This window comes from Erinaceus europaeus, chromosome 14 (assembly GCF_950295315.1).
Source record: "Erinaceus europaeus chromosome 14, mEriEur2.1, whole genome shotgun sequence".
NCBI lineage: Eukaryota > Metazoa > Chordata > Mammalia > Eulipotyphla > Erinaceidae > Erinaceus > Erinaceus europaeus.
In genome coordinates, this window is record NC_080175.1 from 98,355,058 (window position 1) to 98,375,547 (window position 20,490).

Below are 20,490 nucleotides of genomic sequence, written 5' to 3' on the forward strand. Positions count from 1 at the left end.
TCATCTGGCCCCTGGACTTTCATTTCTTTTGTTAGATTCATTCCTAGATATATTATTGTTTTGATTGCTCTAATAAATGGGACTGATTTCTGAATTTCTTTCTTCTTGTTTGCATAAAGGAATGCCACTGACTTTTGTGTGTTGGTTTTATAGCCTGATAATTTCCAGGAGCTCCCTGCTGGATTTGTTTTTTAGGTTTTTCTGTGTATACTATCATATCATCTACAAATTGTGGCAGTTTGACATCTTCCCTTCCCATCTGTATCCCTTTAATTCCTTGTTCCTGCCTGATTGCTATCTGCCTCCATTTCTATCCATGCTGTGCACTGTTGCGAAACTTGACAAACTGTGACTTCAGAGATCCAGTCCCTTGATTTGAGTTAGATCTCTCTCAAATAATCTCCAACAATCACTGACAAAAAGAAAGGAAGAGAAACAGTCCTCAACCACAGTCTACATGGTAGGCTTCATTACCTAAGGAAGGACTTAATCCTTAAGTTCATAAATAAATAATTTTTGCTAGACTTCTAATAAAATGAATACAATTAAAAAATATGAGTTAAATAAAGATTTGAAGAGATTCATCAAAGAAAGCAACACACTGAGAAAAGTCAGAATCAGAAGGAAAGTGGAACTAACTTTACAAAACTTTTATTGGTTTCATTATGCTTTCCATCACTGTTTACCTGTCTCTGTAAACCTCTGGGGTAAGGTGTCTAATGTGATTAACACCGTTTTCCAGAGAGTTATGAGACATCATTGCAAAGACCCTTTCACATATAGGCAATTCACTTAAAGACTAAAACAAACGTGTTAATCAAAATCTGATCTGGATGTTAAAATCAAGATGGTATTCAACTCAAAGGGCTATTCAGGAACTTTAATGTATTGTCTTTTCACCTAAAATAAAATAGTAATCAAGGTTAAATTCCACTTGGTAAGATAAACTTCTGCAGAGGAATATTTTGTTGTTGTTTAATTTCAAGAGGATTTTTTTATTATTTTGATTTTACCTTTTTGTTTTCCATCAGGTAGTTAATTCTAGTCAGTCTCAGGCGACATCTTTTTAAAAAACACTTTCTCAGACTTGTTCTTAATAAACAAAGAAATCTTTGCCCTCTTTAGATAGATTCAGTGTACTTATATTCTTGATGCTGGACACAGACCATTCTGCTTTCCTTTATGACATTTCTCCTTGATTCCTCATTAAAGAACTTGACAGAAATATATATAAATGAACCTAAAGAAAACATTTCTGCTCAGGCGGATTTAAACTGTATCTGAAGGTAAGCTAAAATGAGCACAAGATAAATGCTCCCTTATTTATTTATTTTCTTTTCCTTTTTCTTTTGGGGGGAGGGTGGGAGGATTGTTTTGTATTGCATTTGGTCAGCTGATACACTGCACAGTAACTAGAAACATTTCCTCCCATGTTCTTATTTCAGTTGCTTTTAGATATGTCCTAAATTAGCTTTTAAAGTCCTGAAGGGAGTTGTCTTCTATTCCCAAAGTGGAACAATAGCTTCTCTGGATTGAGGCTGAGAGTGTCAACTACATGTATTATCTGGCCAGTTTCCAGCAGGCACACACATTCCAGTGTCTGCAAAAAAAAAAAAAATCAGTCAAAAATTTCACTGTGGGGAGGGAGCAACTTCAGTTGCTATCTTTAATTTGTGGGAAAAAAAACTGAACTGCTTCTCTTTTCATACCTCTCACTTATTTTTTAGACCTACAGATGCCTCACCTTTTCTTCGAGTTAGTCAAGAATGAGTACGTCTCGGGAGTCGGGCGGTGGCGCAGCGGGTTAAGCGCAGGTGGCGCAAAGCGCAGGGACCGGCATAAGGATCCCGGTTCGAGCCCCGGCTCCCCACCTGCAGGGGAGTCGCTTCACAGGCGGTGAAGCAGATCTGCAGGTGTCTGTCTTTCTCTCCTCCTCTCTGTCTCCCCTCCTCTCTCCATTTCTCTCTGTCCTATCCAACAACGACTACAACAATAAAAAAAAAAAAGGGCAACAAAAGGGAATAAATAAATAAAATAAATATTAAAAAAAAAAAAAAGAATGAGTACGTCTCTGGGAAGCCCCAAGAACAGGGGCCCATCTGCCTCTTCATGTACCGGCTTACTTCCACTTTGACAACATTTTGTTCCGAAAGAAAGAAAGAAAGTAAGAAAGAAAGAAAGAGAAAGAAAGGAAGGAAGGAAGGAAGGAAGGAAGGAAGGAAGGAAGGAAGGAAGGAAGGAAGGAAGGAAGGAAGGAAGAAAGAGAGAGAGAGAGAAACCTCTTTGCATTTTCATTTGGAGATGAAAAAGACTGTTTTTCAACCTTCTTTCTGAGAAATGCTCAACCCTCAAAAGCTCAGCATGGATCCATCCCCAAGTGTGAGGAGAACCAGAAGAACATTGGCTTTCCCAGAGGGTAAACTAACTGGTCGGCTTCCCACCAATCCCAAAATCATTTTTTAAAGAAAAATAAATATTTTTAATAAAAAAATTTTAATGATTTTTTAAAAATAATTTTAATAAAAAATTTTAAAGAAAAATAAATGATTACCTGACTACAAAATTTGCCTTTTGCTTTAAGAAAAATTCTTATTTTACCAAGAGATAATGATGGGAAAGATGGCAGACCAAATACTACCCAAGAGTCCCAGGAATATATTGAAAACGACATAAGGTTCATGTTTAAAAAAAAATACAAAGGGACTTGAAAAGTGAAATTCCTACAGTTTCTAGCCTCTGCTTCGATGCTACATATTACACCCTCCAGAGTATCTGCTATGGTAGAAGCATTCATTGATCTACGTGTGTTATGTCTTTATTATTTTACAAGGATGAGTTTATAAGAATTCAACTTATATTTCAATTGCATAAAACTAAGTGACATTTGCCACCATTGTTTGAACTTTATTTTAGAAGTTTCTGAAACAGTTTTCTCTGCAAGATTTGCTTGTGTTAAGGCCCAGAGAACTTCTTTAGGCTCTGCTGATTCAACATTTACACATTTCTCTTGGTGAAATATTCTGTTTGCTTTAACGTCAAATTATGCACTGCAACTGAAACAATATAATATTATACTAATTATGGTCTAGGGTGACAGATTTAGATGGAATCTCACTTTATGCCTGGACTTGTAGCATATATAGTCATTATCTATCAAGTATTCACAGGTTGGCTGGGAATTTTCACACCACACTCAAAACTCACAACCACTTGGAAAAAATAAATAAATAAGGTATCTCGGGAAGGCCAACAAGTTGTTTGGAGAGCACCACCAGGAAGTGATCTGTGAATAAATTCATTCATTTTGTTGATAGGAATGAATAGAAAGATCCCATGGCGAGTGTTTCAGGATGGGTGGGGAGGGACATTTTAATTTTCAGTTCACATGCTAAATGAGGTTTATGTGAAGTTTGTTATTGGTGACCACTTTATATTTTCTATCTCAAGTTTTGTACAGATATAAGAACCCATTCAAATCTACTCACAAATAACTCCACAGTGATGCCAGAGGCCCGACTCCGCAGCAGAGTATGGATCTGGCTTTCTATGAGAGCTTGGCTCAATCCCAGCATGATAACAAATAAACAATAAATCAACAGCAAACCATTAACCCCCCCCCAAAAAAAAAGTACCAGTACCTAGACAAATAAAAGCACACACACATTTAATGAAGGTATATATATTTTAAGCAAATAAATTTGGGCTGGAGAAATTGCATAATGGTTCTGAAAACAAAAACAAAAAAAGAAACAAAGAAAGACTATGGAGCAGTGAAGCAAAGTACTGCAAGTGTTTTCTCTGTCTCTTTCCCTCTCTAACTCCCCTTCCCCCATCGATTTCTCTCTGTTCTATCCAATAAAGAAAGAAAAAAAAAAGAAAAGAAAAAAAGATGGCCACCAGGAGCTGTGGTGAATTCATTATTCAGGCACTAAGTCCCAGTGCTAATTCGGTTGGAAAAATATTCCTCATTCTTTATCACCATGATTCGACAAGAGGATGTATTTTCCATCTGGATTTTGCTTGCCACATAATCTACAATCAGTAAGTATTAGCTTCCACTATGTCCTAGAAAAGAGGGTCAAGCATTATCCTAAGGCAAGCAAAGCAAAGGCTGTCGCATATTCCGTGCAGAAATTAATAGCTGGAGGCCAACACAGTAGTTCACCTGGACAGTTTTGGCTTTACCATGTGTGTGACCCTCTCTTGGTCCCATCCCCCACTGCACTGGAGGCAGCTTTGCTGCTGAGTGTCTTTCCTGCAATCCCTCTGTATCTCTGTCTCCTTCTATCTGGGGGGGAAAAGTGACCCAGAGTTATAAAGACTCAGCAATGACAAAAACCATTTCTATAAAGTAATGTCTTAGGACTTCCGGGATGCATGGCCATATAGTCACAGAGAACAGAACTGATCTCCCCAAAGCAACAAATATCTACAACTATCATACTTAACAAAACTCACCAACTACCACTGAGACCTCTACAGAAGCACCCCAGCCTCAGCCACCAAGTTGCAGATGCTATAACAGTCCATCCTGACTTCCCTGGGCAGACGGCCTCACCAATGTATAGTCCCAGAACCCATGTTCTCTGCTGGACAGAGAAGCAATTACAGCAGGCAGAACTCCCGCCTTCTGCACCTCATAAAAATCTTTGGTCCATACTCCCAGAGGGGGAGAAATGATAGGGGGAAAAATGTCAGAGGGCTCTGAACTCTTTGTCTCTACCCACTAAATAACATATTTTTTAAAAGAAACAAATGTGTAAGCATACAATCTTATTTGCATAACGACCCTGGGTCCATACTCCCACAGGGTTAAAGAATAAGGAAGCTATCAAGGAAGGGGATGGGATATGGAGTTCTGGTGGTGAGAATTGTAGCCCTCTTACCCTATGGTCTTGTCAGTGTTTCCATTTAATAAATAAATACATCTTAATCATAATAAAAGAGATTTAAAGGGAAAAAATAGGAAATGACCCATGTTGGAAAGGTTCTGGAGAAAAGGGAATTCTACGGAAGTGGTATACCAGGTTAAGCACACACAGTACTAATTTCGAGAATCTGGGTCTGCAGATGTATATCCTTCTCTATGCTTCTCTATCTCCCCTCTTTTCTCAATTTTTCTCTATCATATCTAATCAAAAGGAAAAAATGGCCACCAGGAGCAATGGATTCCTAATGCTGACACCGAGACCCAGTATTAACCCTGGAGGCAAATTTTATATATATATATATATATATATATATATATATATATATATATCCATGTATATGTATACATATAAATATACATATATATAAATGTATACATATATATATATGTATATATATAGCAAGATAGTGTACCCACTCTGACAGCCAGTTTCTGATACTTTCTTACAAAACTTAGCATGGCAATGATGTATATAATTCAGTAACCATAGCACAAGGTATTTACCCAATCGAATAGGAAATCAACAAAAAACAAAACCTTGTATTGCACTCAGATGTTTTTATCTACTTTTCTTTAATTACCCAGAACTGGAAGTAACCAAGATGGTCTCTAATAAGTGAATAGAAACACAAACCAAAGTACTTCAAAGTGATATGATTCTGTTCAAGAATAAAACGATATGATCTGTCAAGTCATAAAAAGCCATGTGGGGACCTTTCACAAAATTCTAAGTGTAGGAAACTAGTCTAAGAATACTAAGTGGATGACTCTAATTATATCACATTCTGAAAAAGACAAATTCAGTGACAGGGAAAAAAAAGTCTAGTGATCATGAATGACTGGAGTGAGAGAGGGAAGAATGAAAAGATGAAGCCTAGTGCTCCAATAAAAATATTTCAATACGAAAAATACGTTGGAGGTCAAAGTGACATTACAGCCAACTGAAATGTCTCCCAAAGGTCAATGATCAAACACTGGAGCAACAAAATAAACACTAGTGGACTACAACACAAGAATAAAACTAATATCCACGTTTATAATAATACAAAAAATGTAAATAACACCAGTGAGAGGAGAGACAGATCTCCCATGCCAAAGAACTCCATATACACGTCGACATGCTCTCCTAAAGTCATGGGAAGCTAACTTCTTGTCCTTTATTCTGGATTGCACAGGGTGACTTCCTTCCAAAAAGCACAGTATGGAAAGGGGAACAGCGGAGTGACAACAAAGAGATCTGGCAATTTCCAGTATAGCAACCAAGTAAGCAGCACCAGAAATCAGAAATAAGCTTTTTCCATTAAAGAAAAAGCATCCCACAATGACCCTGGGTCCATACTCCCAGAGGGATAAAGAATAGAAAAACTATCAGGGGAGGGGATTGGCTATGGAGCTCTGGGGGTGGGAATTATGTGGAATTGTACTCATTCTTATCTTTGGTCTTGTCAATATTTCCATTTTATAAACAAATAAAAATAAATTTTGAAAAAAAGCAATAGCCAAATAACTCCCACATGCTGTCCTGGCTTTCCTTTGCAACAATGTGACATTAGAGATCAAATTCATGGGGATAAAATTGATTTTACATGTTAACGCATGTAAAAGTACGAAGTGATAGCTAAAGTCTTTCTTTGGACATCTACTCTAAAGCCGGCTCTATCCTGTTACTCTTCATGCATTCCTTAAAAATGAAGACAATGTCAGAGACGAAAGGGCTGTTACATTTTTATCAACTTGGAAATGCTACTATAATGTTTTCTCTTCATGGATGTCCTGCTTTTTGGATTATGCACAGCATGGTAGGGTTAGGACACAGCTATGCTTTTATTTTTGTCCCAAATATTTTAGATAATGCAGACCTAAAGATGCAAATGACTAGGATACTGCAAATCTTCCACTTGAACTTTGCCACAAAGACCTGACCAACCTCATCCTCAGCATCACGGACAACTTCTTGAGTCAGGAGTGTGACAGCTTTTTCTAGTATTTCTCCAGTAGTAATAATACATAGGAATCCTGAACATAGTAATGCACAGAAAACATCCTCAGAGTAAGTGCTCAGAAAGTGCTTGTCTGATAAGTGAATGAGCCAGAAGTAAGAAATGAGTCTCTTAGGGAGCTGGGTCGTAGCACAGACGGTGAAGCAGGTCTGCAGGTGTCTCTCTTCCTCTCTCCCTCTCTGTCTTCCCCTCCTCTCTCCATCTCTCTCTATCTTATCTAACAATGGCATCAAAAATGACTACAACAATAAAACAGCAAGAGCAACAAAAGGAAATAAATAAATATTTAAAAAATGAGTCTCTTAATCCTTTGTTCACCTTCTGCCAGATGGGAAGGATTACAACATACTTGACCAGCTATTTTTATCCATAATAATAAGTTACTAAATTGTTAATTTCTGAAAGATGTGAGATAATTTGACAGGGTTTTTTTTTTTTAACATTCTTTTGTTGATTTACTTCCAAGAGTTTCATGTTTTCTCATTACCTCTACTTTCCTGGAGCCATTTGTACATATAATTGCTTATAAACCAGAAAGTTGTTATGAATAGTACTCTCTTTGATGAAGAAGACTACACTTGACCGATTAATGATATAAAAATATTTAATTACCCCCTATCTTTAAATTACTTATAAGGGATGCAATTCATTGCTTGCTTTCAGTTGTCAGACTTTGGAATAGATAGTTAATACATAGGAAGGAGTTAGAGCAATTTTATTTCTGCCTTAAGCACCAGAGTTGAGTGCTTTTCTCAGAGCTGAATATTTTGTGTGAATTTCTTTACAGAGTCAAGTACCAATTCCATTAGAACAATCTAGTCTTCTTTAAAATCTAAAGGTCCATTCACTGGGTCAGTCGCACTACAGAATGTATGGAGGTAGTGACCTCACAGGAGCCTTAAGGAACTTGTTCCCTGACTGATGTGCTGGTGGAACTATGCAACACAGATGCACAATTTTATAGAAAAAAACCTATTAACTAAGCAAAGGTGGGAAAAGAGCTATATTTAGATAGCTTTTAAACTTTTCATTTGTTTCCTCTTAAATAACCTTAAGTGTCATGAGACAAAAATTTATAATTGGGTGGATGTCTTCCCCCCAAAAAAACTAACCTTTCCATTTGTAGAAAGCTGTCTCTATCAACTCATTTAAAGGCATCAACAAAGTAAGAATTTGCTTGCTTTCTATTGACTCTTTTAGCTCTTAAATTCAAATAAATTTTATTCTTTGAGGGTATCTCAGTCTTTTCTACGTTTTCCTTTTTTAATTTTTTAAAAAAGTTTATTTATGGGGGCCAGACATATTAAGTTGTCATTTCACAACTTAATTTCTAAAATTTCAACACATAAGATTTCTCCACTTGAGAGTTGGGCGGTAGCACAATAGGTTAAGCACAGGTGGCGCAAAGTGCAAGGACCGGAGTAAGGATCTGGGTTCAATCTCCCAGCTCCCCACCTGCAGGGGAGTCACTTCCCAGATGGTAAAGCAGGTGTGCAGGTGTCTGTCTTTCTCTCCCCCTCTCTGTCTTCCCCTCCTCTCTCCATTTCTCTCTGTCCTATCCAACAACGACGACATCCATAACAACAACAAAATAACTGCAACAATAAAACAACAAGGGCAACAAAAGAGAATAAATAAATAATTTTTAAAAAAAAAGAATTGTCCACTTTACGACTGGGGAGATATCATAGTGGTTATGCAAGAATTCTCCACTTTAAATACATTAGATAGTCATAAAAGTCCTGACACATTATTTGCATAGAAAAACATGGAAAAATACTTCAAGACTTTTCCAACAAGCATACTGTGAAATACTGTGAAAACAATTATTATGATTTGACTGAAGCCAGAGAAAAATCCTGAAATTATACTTTTCTTTGCTTTACCTCCCCACATGGTAATAGCTGGCAGTGTCTCTTCTAAGGATGAGTGTTGAAAACGCTAACTTTTCTTTATGAGGGGCTTGAAAATATACCGAAACCGTATGTGCTTCTCTTCACTGGAGAGACTTTTTGTTCCATACTGGCATTTAACTGACTTAAGGAGATCTACCCAAATAAGACACGAAAACCTGTTTCCTCAGGCTACTGGGTAAACTTGCCAAAACACCTTCACAGACACACCCAGAGTAATGATGGGACATGCACATCAGATGTCAGGCCCAGGCAAAAACTAGTAAAGTCATAGGCCCCTTGGAATATACCTAAAATAGACCTACTAGCTTTTTCCAAAATGGAGACCCAAAATCTTCATCTGGAGTATTCTTGCCTTTAGGTTCATAATTAGTCAACAATTTGTTCTGCTTCATATCGTAACTCTTTTTCAGACACCAGATTCCAGATGCTGCCATGATGCCAACGTGACTTCCCTGGGCAGATGACCTCACCATGTGCCCTGAAGCCCCACCTTCCTAGAGCCCTGCAATTACAGAAGCCAGACCTTCTACCTTCTGCATAGTCAGGCTGATCTTCACTGACGGGAAACAGACGGCCAGGGACTCATGGCTGGGTTGTACGCAGTATCTCTTTATTCATGTAGAACGCAGCACAATCTAAGCTGAGCTAAACTAAACTAAACTAAAAACACAATCCTATATATACTCGCCAAGTAGGGAGGAAACAGGATGTGATGCAGAGAGGGTGGAACGAAAAGTGACTGGTGCAAATCAGGGTGACTACAAGAGGGGGCGGAGTAAAAAGACATCATGAACCAGTGGGGATTAAACCAATGCCCTGCAGGCAGGGCGGTGCTTAGTTATGTAAATAGAATAGTGTTAAGCAGGGGGGATTAAACCAAATGAAACAGAAGGGGGTTTAGAAACAGAATTAGAAGCATACCAACACTGCATCCCACAGTGACCCTGGGTCCATACTCCCAGAGGGATAAAGAATAGGAAAGCTGTCAGGGGAGGGGATGGGATACGGAGATCTGGTGGTGGGAATTGTGTAGAGTGGTACCCCTCTTACCCTATGGTTTTTGTCAGTGTTTCCTTTTTATAAATAGAAGTTAAGAAAGGATAGACTAGGATAGCAACATACGCAGAGGCTGGTCAGAAGTGCGTCTAGTTGGGCACACATGTTACTATGAGCAAGGTCCTGGGTTTGAGCCGTTGCTCCCCACCTGTACGAAGGAAGTTTCATGAGCAGTGAAGCAGGTCTGCAGTTGTTTCTCTTTCTGTCTCCTTCTCAGTCTCCAACTCCCTCTCAATTTCTCTCTGACCTAATTTAAAAGGAAAAATATGACCACTGAGAGCAGCAGATATGCCATACAGCACGGATCCTCAGTGATGACCCTGCGGGCAATAGTATGTGTGTATGCAATATATGCATCCATATTTGAAAGCCTTAATATTATGACTAAATCATATCATCATAAAATTCTGTGACTAAAGTAGCATTTAAACCAGTGGAAGGAAGTACTGTTCATCAGGTGAGCAAATAAAGTTTAAATGATACATGTTTGTATACGAGTAGGCCTGAGTTTGTATACATGTAGGCCTGAGTTTGTATGCGTGTAGGCCTGAGTTTGTATACGTGTAGGCCTGAGTTTGTATACGTGAAGGCCTGAGTTTGTATACGTGTAGGCCTGAGTTTGTATACGTGAAGGCCTGAGTTTGTATACGTGTAGGCCTGAGTTTGTATACGTGTAGGCCTGAGTTTGTATACATGTAGGCCTGAGTTTGTATACATGTAGGCCTGAGTTTGTATACGTGTAGGCCTGAGTTTGTATACGTGTAGGCCTGAGTTTGTATACGTGTAGGCCTGAGTTTGTATACATGTAGGCCTGAGTTTCACCAATAAAATGACCCAGCAGTTCTCTGGTGTCTCTTTCTCTATCACTTTATCTATCATGTAAGTTCACATGCAATAAAACATTTTTAAATGGCATGTCTCTTCTTATAAAGAAAATAATAAGAGGACCTCTTAATTGGGAGTAGATATTTACAATTCACATTTCTAATGAGGGATTACTATCAAAATATATAAAGAACTCATACAACTCAACAGCAAATAATCCAATCAAGTACAGGGTGGGAAGTCTGAATAGATACTTCTTCAAAATGAGCATGTAGAAAATGCCCATCATTATTTACTACTAGAAACATGAAGGTCAAACCACAATGACATCACCTCGCAACTGTGACCATGGTTATTATCTTAAAGACAAGAAACAAGTCTTTGTGAGGATGCAGAGGAAAATAACCTCCTCACACTGTTGGAGGAATATCAATTGGTACAACCTCTACAGAAAACTGTATTAAACAGTATTGTTGTGGTGACCTGTGTTCTGTTCATTTTAATTTTTATTAGTGATTTAATAATGACTAACAAGATTGTTTGATAACAGGAGTACAATTTCACACAGTTCCCACCACCAGAGTTCTGTGTCCCATCCCCTCCACTGGAAACTTCCCGAATCTTTATCCCTCTGGGAGTCTGGACCCAAATTCTTTATGAGGCGCAGAAGGTGGAATGTCTGGTATCTGTAATTTCTTTTCTGCTGAACATGGATGTGGCAGGAATGACCTGTATTCTAATTTCCAATCCTCACCTACAAGGCAGGACGCTCCAGAAGTGGTGGGGCAGTGCAGCAGATATCTCTCATTCTCCCTCTGTCTTTTCTCTTTTCTGTCCCCTACCCTCTATCAAGAAGAAAGAAAGAAAAAGAGAGAGAGAGAGAGAGATTAACATTATGGAGGCTCCTCAAAAAATGAAAACAAGGGAACCAGGTGGTAGTGCAGTGGGTTAAGCAAAGCGCAAGGACCAGCGGAAGGACCCCAGTTCGAGCCCCCGGCTCCCCACCTGCAGGGAAGTGGCTTCACAGGCGGTGAAGCATGTCTGCAGGTGTCTGTCTTTCTCTCCCCCTCTCTGCCTTCCCCTCCTCTCTCCATTTCTCTCTGTCCTATCCAACTATAGTAATAGTAACTACAACAATAAAACAACAAGGGCAACAAAAGGGAATGAATAAATAAATATTTTTTTAAAAGAAAACAAAACTATTATATGATTCAGAAATTCCACTTCTAGGCATATACTTGAAGAATATGAAAATGCAAATTTAGAAAGATATGTGCATTCCTTTGTTCACTGCAGCAATGTTTCCAATAGCCAAGACATGGAAAGTAGCCTAAGTGCCTGCCTATCAGTGATCCAGAGAATGTAATGTAGCATGCATACACAAACTAATGCATAGGTACACTTGTATGTATACAGACCCTCTGTAAACAGCTGAAATCTTTCCCTTTGCAACAACATGGAGCAAACTTGACATTTAGTGAAATAAGTCAGTGAGAAAAACACAAGGTGATCTCACTTATACGTGTGATATAAAAGAAATGAAGCAAACAATTATAGAAGAAGACAAATCAAAGAAAGCTTAGACTCTGGCAACAAATTACCAGAAGGGAAGAGGGTGTGGATGAAGAAACAGTAGGGGGAGGCCAGCTAGAAGCTAGTGGAAAGGTATTAGAAGTATGGAGGTGTGCACGATGTAATCTCACATATCTGAAAAAGTATGAAGTTGTACTCCTAAAACTTATACAATTCTGTAGACCAATGTAACTTCAAAACCAAGACAATAATGATGAATTAGTTAAGTGTCCAGGGATGTCTCTCAGAGGTTAGAATGCATATGCTATGCAGTGTCTCCAGCCCTGGCTTCAGGCATCACAGTACGGTACCATCGACACAATCAACAGAATTCCAAGGGTGGTGAAAGGGAACCTGAGCCTCTCTATCTCTGACCCTATCTCTAAAAATGGAGAATATGAAAGCTTGATGGGGGGCCGGATGGTGAGCACACGTGTTACAGTGTGCAAGGACCCAGGTTTGAGCCCCTGGTTCCTACCAGCAGGGGGAAAGCTTTGCAAGTGGTGAAGCAGGGCGGCAGGTGTCTTTATATCTCTCTCGCTCTCTAGCTCTCCATTCTCTCTCGATTTCCGGTTGTCTCTATACAATAAATAAATAAAGATAATTTTTTAAAAATTGTATAAATAAATAAAATTAAAGTTTGATCAGGAAGGCACCTTGGTGGTATCACACATGTGAGGTCCTGGGATCATTACCCAGTACTGCAAAAGTATGCCATGGAATTGTCTACCAAAAGGATGGCATATATTTTTCATGTTCTACATAAAATACTTGTCTCCTTTACTGCTCAGTTCCTTATGCACACAACTGTGTGTAAGCCGTCTGCTACTGTCCTGCAAGGATTCTGCAACAACTAAGAAACACCGTAAAATGTTTCGTTAAATTAGATGATGACATCATAGTTGGAGTCAAACCAATGTTTTTGAGGAAGCATATTGTCAATCCAAACTATACTCTTAATCCTCAAATGCAAAATAAACACAATTCCAGAAAGTGACAATTTTGACACCCACAAAAACATACAGGGAATATTCTGTGATCTTTTGCCCTAAAGCCTGCCTGTTTACTTTCATGGAATGTGTAGATGCACGTGTTTGTGATGACAACCAGATCGTGTGCCCTCATTTCTTTACCTATTGTCTCTGCCTTTCCCATCACTATTTTAGGATCAATGCACCCAGTGGCAGGAAAACATTTCCTTTCCTGATCCCACACAAGCCTCAATATTATCTCTTTTCTTTGCTTATTGGGATTTCCACAACAAAATATCAGTGGCTTAAACAACTGAAACGTCACAGTTCTGAAGGCTAAAAATCAAAGATTAAGGTGGCAACAGGGTACGCTTCTTATGACATGTCTTTCCTTGGCTTGGTGATGGCCACTCTGGCGGACTCTTTACAAGGTCATCCTCTGCTCTCACAACTCTGCTTTTATCTCTGTGTTTTAATCATCTGTCCTAAGAATACCAGTCAGATTGAACTGAAGTCCATCCTAACAATCTCCACTTAATTTAATTATCCCTTTAAAAACCTTAATTCCAAACACCTTCACAGTGTAAGATACTGGTGATTAGGACCTTATTATAAGAAATACGGGCAAACACAATCAAGCCCATCAAAATTCCAATTACCCAAAACATCAAATTCTTCCGAACTCCTTCCACTATTCATATTCTTCTTCACAGGAGTTTCATATGACTTCTGCTGAGCCCCATTCTCACTGTTCTGATAAAGACTTCTTATCGTGACAATTATTATAGAATTTGAATGAACTCTCCCATATTTTCTAACACATTGCTCGCTGCCATATCTAGCTTAATCAAACTTAAACACAATAATGCTAGGTTGACTCAAGAACTTACAATGACTCCTAAATTATTCCATAACAATTGATAGTTAACAACAGAGTAATTTTAAAAGATGTTGTTAACTCCAGGAAGAGGAGGAGGAGAACACTTGGAACCTCACAAAACACACCTGCAAAGTGTGAAGATCAGGTAAGTGCAAACAGGTGTGTGGAAACTGGCCAGAAAGAGCATCATAGGGCAGAAATGCTTCAAGCATGAGCCTTACCAGCACTGGGATAAAGCAGCCAGAACCACTCTGAAGTGTGGACACTCCTTTCAGTAATTTGTGCAAGATGGGGTTGGCAGTGATAAATTCCCTCAGTGTCTGTATATTTGGGAAACACTTAGTTTCTCCTTGATATCTGAAGAGATTGGCAGGGCAGTGTACACATGGCTTGTAATTCTTATCTCTCGATACCGTGAAAATGTCATCCCATTCCCTTCTTGCTTTCCTGGATTGTGTTGAGACATCTGAACCCAGTGGTTCTGCCTCTGTATGTCAGCACCTTCATTTTACTTGAAGCCTGAATTATTCTTCCTTGTCCTTGCTTTTGGAAAGTGTGACTATAATGTGTCTTGGCACTGGCTGTTTGGAGGTAAATAGTTTCGGCTTCCATTCAGCTTCCTCTATATCTATATTTTGACCATAGCCCAGGTGTAAAAAGTTTTATGCAATAGTTTCTTTAAATATACACTCTGCTCCTCTCTCCTTCTCTTCATCATCAGGGACCCTACTATTTTTCAGTTTTCTTCTTCTGAATAAGTCTGCTATTTCACAGAGAATTGCTACATTTTTCACAAACCTTTCTTATTCAGCTGCTTTGCACTCTGAGAGTGTGGTGGCTTTATCATCAGTTCAGCTGTTCTGTCCTCAAGCTGCTCTACTCTGCAAACAAGGCCTCTTACATAGGCTTCTGTGCTGTCAAGGGCTTCCTTTATTTCCAGGATTTCCTTTCAGAGTTCTCTTTGTGAAATTTTTAGCTCTTTGGTGAAGAGATCTCTTCATTACTTAATTTTCATTAATATGTCATGGTTGAACTGCCTTCATAATGCAATTTCTGAATTCAAACTCAGATATACCTTTGATGTGTGTGTGTGTGTGTGTGTTTCCCCCACGTTTTGCCTGGGTGTGGTTTCTATTGTCTAACCAGCAGGTGGAAATGTGGTTGTATTGTTGTTTATAGGTGGTGGCTGGTGTGGCAGGGACAGGGCAAGTCTTTCCTGCTATTCAGGTCCTTCACTCGGGTCACCATTAGCTCATGGTGGGCACTGGGCTACTCTCCAGGCTACTCTGGTCTCTGGTTGTCCCTAGGCTGCAGTCTACCTGCAGCTCTGTGTCCACACTTCAGAGTGGTTCTGGATGCTTTATCCCAGTGCTGGTACAGCTCATGCTTTGAGCATTTCTGCCCTATGATGCTCTTTCCAGCCAGTTTCCACACACCTGTTTGCACTTACCTGATCTGCAAAGGTTAACACTTTGCACGTGTGTTTTGTGAGGTTCCAAGTGTTCTCCTCCCCCCCTTTCCTGGAATTAACAGCATCTTTTAAAATCACTGTTATTAACTAGAAATTGTTAAGGAATAATTTAGACAAAATTATAGGACCAATGCTGGTGTACCAAAACAATCCAAAGCCTAGACATCAGAGCAGAAACTCTTAAATCTCGATCTTTACCTCACCTTCGATGGAGGTAGAAAGAGAAGTGTTCAGCGGGATGGGTCAGGAAAAAGAGAAGTAATATCCTCACAGGATCAACAAATAACTAATCAAATATGCAAGTGGGCTCTTTCAGAGGCCCGGAGCCACATGTTACTAACTATCCTTTAGGAAGATAGTAAATAATGCAATACTAGCCACTGAGAACCCTGCCTTTTATTACTTGGATAGAAAGTATTTTATACATACATCAAAGGAATTCAAAACAGCTTACATTAGCAAAGGGCATAACAGTTCATTGAAAGGAGAGCAAAATGGAGAAGAAGAGCAGAAGCACGGATGGCTGACAGCAAGGCCACCCGATCACTTGTAACACACATAACATACAGTATTTCAAAGTCTCTCCTAGTGCCCCTAATGCAATCTTAGCAGAAAAATAGCGGCAAAGGTCAACAAGCCACATACCTCCTCATTCACCTCAGACCTCTATCAGGCTGGGACCAGGCACTGGCACTCGGGCTCTGGCGCTCACAGTTAGCGCTTAAAAAGCTACAGCTACTTAATAGCCACTCAGAGTAATAAGGCCACAGATTGTGCAAACCTGAGGTAGGAAAAAGCCTGGAATGCTAAAATAAAATTCCAGGGTATTCTTTCATAGGTGCTGACAAAGGAGACCAAAAAAAAAAAAAAAAAAACTTTTTGGGTTATTGCTGGAGCTTGGTGCCTACACCATGAATTTGCTGCTCCTGGAGGCTATTTTTTCCATCTTGTTGCCCTTGTTTTATCATTGTTGTGGTTATTATTATTGTTGTTGTTACTATTGCATCAACAATAATATGCCAACAAAAAATGATGTTGTTGTTGGATAGGACAGAGAGAAGTGGAGAGAGGAAGGGAAGACAGAGAGTAGGAAAGACAGACACCTGTAGACCTGCTTCACCGCTTGTGAAGCAACTCCCCTGCAGGTGGGAAGCTGGGGGCTCGAACTGGGATCCTGATGCCAGTCCTTGGACTTTGTGCCATGTGCACTACTGCCCAATCCCCAAAACAAGTTCTTTTTGACCAACGATCTGATGTGTTGCACCACTGGTCTACACTCAAGAATGTGTCACTTCTGAAATATTCTAATTTCCAATTAAACAACAACAGTGACCAAAGAAATACCATTTAGTTAACCTAATTTTAAAATATCATACCTACTGGAAGCTACAGTGACCTAGTCACAAAAAGTTGGATCTCCTCCCAGAAATAAATATTACAACAAAATAACAACGAATTTCATCAGCAAACAGCTAAGATTTCTGGCAAAGAAAGGAGCATCACTATCTGAAGGTTCGTGATCACATGTGGACAGTGAGAGCAGGTGGAGAGGGGAGAGGACTCAAGCAGGAACGCAGCAATGTTTTGCTGCCAGGTGCCTATTTGTATTGCTTCAAATCCACATGGCAGACTTAACAGGTCCTCTGGGGACCTCCCAGTCAACAAGTGGCTTAAGAATATGAGTTGAAGGAAAGATAGAGAGAAGCAGGTTCCTGCTATATTCCAGCCTTTAGGTTCATGATTAGTCTACAATTTGTTTGGCTCTATATGTTAAATCTTTTTCAGGCACCAGGTTCCAGATGCTACCATGATGCCAGCCTGACTTCCTTAGGCAGACGACCCCACCAGTGTGTCCTGGATCCCCACCTCCCCAGAGCCCCTGCCCCACTAGGGAAAGAGAGAGGCAGGCTGGGAGTATGGATCGACCAGTCAACACCCATGTTCAGCGGGGAAGCAATTACAGAAACCAGACCTCCCACCTTCTGCATCCCACAATGACCCTGGGTCCATGCTCCCAGAGGGATAAAGAATAGGAAAGTTATCAGGGGAGGGGATGGGATATGGAGTTCTGGTGATGAGAATTGTGTGGAGTTGTACCCCTCTTATCCTATGTTTTTTTCAGTGTTTCCTTTTTATAAATAAAAATTTACCAAAAAAAAAAAAAGAAAAGAAAAAGGGGGAAAAAGAACATGAGTGGAGGACCACTGTTTATATCTCCTGAAGTCACAGGCTCTTTAGTGAAGTCCAGGAAGCCACTCAGGGGTAACAGGGAACTGAAATCTCTACCCTATAGTAGCAGGCAAGCCTACCAAATTCTAAGCTGCCCCAACTGCCATAGGGACAAAGACGAGGAGCCAGGCAGTGGTGTACCTGGTTGAGCACACATGATATAGTGTGCAAGGACCCGGGTTCAAGCCCCTGGTTCCTACCTGTAGGGAAAAAGCCTCACAAGTGGTGAAGCAGGGCTGCAGGTGTCTCTCAGTCTCTTTCCCTCTCTACCTCCCCCTTCCATTCAATTTCAGGCTGTCTCTAGCCAATGGATAAATAAATATAATTTTTAAAAATGTAAAGCAAATATCAGGGGCCAGGTGGTGACATATCTAGTTGAGCACACACATTACAAAGTTCAAGGAGTAGGGTTCCAGTTCCCGGTCCACACCTGCAGAGGGAAAGCTTTTCAAGTCGTGAAGCAGGGCTTCAGGTGTGTCTCTCCTTCTCCATCTCCCCCTCCCCTATTGATTTATGGCTGTCTCTTCCAATAAATAAATAGAGATTATTAAAAAATTAAAAGAAAAGCAAATATCAGAGTTATAGTGGGTAAGGGAGATAGCATCATGGTTCTGCATAGAGAATCTCATTGTTGAGGCTTCAAAGCTCCAGATCAAACTCCCGCACCACCATAAGCCAGAGTTGAGCAGTGTTCTGGGGGGAGAAAAATGTATATAAGAGTTTCAGAAGGAGAAGGGAGAAGTACAAACAGCTTAAACGGGAACCAAAAGAAGCCAGTGGAGAGGCAGCACCATTTTGATAGTCAGACAATGAAAGACTCAAGCAGGTTCTAGTCCAAGACGGTGGCGAAAGACTGACCATCAGGCTCAAGTGTTAGTTGGGGTGAGTTAGGACAGATACTGAAAGAAGGACAGATACTGAAGAGCTCACATGTAGCTAGAACTCAGGAGAGAGAAGGGGCCGGGTGGTAGCACAGTGGGTTAAGCGCACATGGTGTGAAACACAAGGATGAGTGTAAGGATCCCAGTTCAAGCCCCTGGCTCCCCACCTGCAGGGGGTCGCTTCACAAGTGGTGAAACAGGTCTGAAGGTGTCTAGCTTTCTCTCCCCCTCTCTCTGTCTCCCCTCCTCTCTCAATTTTTCTATGTCCCATCCAACAACAAAAACAATGATGGTAACAATAACAATAATGGCAAGGACAACAAAATGGATGCCTAGTGAAGGCACAGAGCCCCAGTGATAACCCTGGAGGCAAAGAAGAAGAAGAAGAAGAAGAAGAAGAAGAAGAAGAAGAAGAAGAAGAAGAAGAAGAAGAAGAAGAAGGAGAAGAAGAAGGAGAAGAAGAAGAATTGGAAAAAGAAGAAGAAGATGGAGAAGAATGGGGAGAGGGAGAGGGAGAAGGAGGGGAAGGAGGAGGAGAAGAAGGAGAAGAAGAAGAAGAAGAAGAAGAAGAAGAAGAAGAAGAAGAAGAAGAAGAAGAAGAAGAAGGAGAAGGAGAAGGAGAAGGAGAAGGAGAAGGAGAAGGAGAAGGAGAAGGAGAAGAATTAGAAGAAGAAGAAGATGGAGAAGAATAAGAAGAAGTAGAAGAAGAAGGAGAAGAAGGAGAAGTAGGAGGAATAGGAGGAGAAGGAGGAGAAGGAGAAGAAGGAGAATAAGGAGAAGTAGAAGAAGAAGGAGAAGAAGGAGAAGGAGGAGTAGGAGGAGGAGTAGAAGGAGAAGGGGGAGAAGGAGAAGAAGGAGAAGAAGAAGTAGAAGAAGAAGTAGAAGAAGGAGGAGGAGAAGGAGGAGAAGAAGAAGTAGAAGGAGGAGAAGGAGGAGAAGAAGGAGAAGGAGGAGAAGGAGGAGAGGAGGAGCAGGAGGAGCAGGAGGAGTAGGAGGAGAAGGAGGAGGAGGAGGAGAAGGAGGAGAAGGTGGAGGAGGAGGAGAAGAAGGAGAAGAAGGAGAAGGAGGAGAAGGAGGAGAGGGAGGAGAAGGAGGAGCAGGAGGAGTAAGAGGAGTAGGAGGAGGAGGAGGAGAAGGAGGAGAAGGAGGAGGAGGAAGAGAAGGAGAAGAAGAAGAAGTAGAAGAAGAAGGAGAAGAAGAAGGAGAAGTAGGAGGAGTAGGAGGAGTAGGAGGAGAAGGAGAAGAAGGAGAAGTAGAAGAAGAGGGAGAAGAAGGAGAAGGAGGAGGAGGAGGAGTAGGAGGAGAAGGAGGAGAAGGAGAAGAAGGAGAAGGAGAAGAAGGAGAAGTAGAAGAAGAAGTAGAAGGAGAAGGAGGAGAAGAAGAAGTAGAAGGAGGAGAAGGGGGAGAAGGAGGAGGAGAAAGGAGGAGAAGAAGGAGAAGAAGGAGAAGGAGGAGCAGGAGGAGAAGGAGAAGGAGGAGGAGGAGGAGAAGGAGGAGAAGGAGGAGGAGGAGGAGGAGGAGGAGAAGAAGAAGTAGAATAAGAAGGAGAAGAAGGAGAAGGAGAAGTAGGGAGGAGAAGGAGGAGAAGGAGGAGGAGGAGAAGGAGATGAAGGAGAAGGAGAAGTAGAAGAAGTAGAAGAAGAAGTAGAAGGAGGAGTAGGAGGAGAAGGAGAAGGAGGAGGAGAAGAAAAAGTAGAAGGAGGAGAAGGAGGAGAAGGAGGAGGAGGAGAAGGAGGAGGAGGAGGAGAAGAAGGAGAAG

The 20,490-nt window shown here is 40.5% G+C and overlaps 1 protein-coding gene across 1 annotated transcript in view; it reads right to left on the bottom strand.

Moving 5' to 3' along the window:
- Positions 1-20,490, bottom strand: part of LOC132532701 (basic proline-rich protein-like) — a gene marked incomplete at its 5' end in the record, with an annotated part of 82,303 nt that overhangs the window by 59,853 nt on the left and 1,960 nt on the right. The window contains 9 exons of the mRNA XM_060171011.1: positions 687-799; positions 5,512-5,589; positions 6,858-6,946; positions 8,043-8,132; positions 8,906-8,978; positions 14,372-14,470; positions 15,601-15,708; positions 19,731-19,861; positions 20,178-20,255. Coding sequence (XP_060026994.1) covers positions 687-799; positions 5,512-5,589; positions 6,858-6,946; positions 8,043-8,132; positions 8,906-8,978; positions 14,372-14,470; positions 15,601-15,708; positions 19,731-19,861; positions 20,178-20,255 — 859 coding nt within the window. The remainder of the gene's footprint in view (positions 1-686; positions 800-5,511; positions 5,590-6,857; positions 6,947-8,042; positions 8,133-8,905; positions 8,979-14,371; positions 14,471-15,600; positions 15,709-19,730; positions 19,862-20,177; positions 20,256-20,490) is intronic.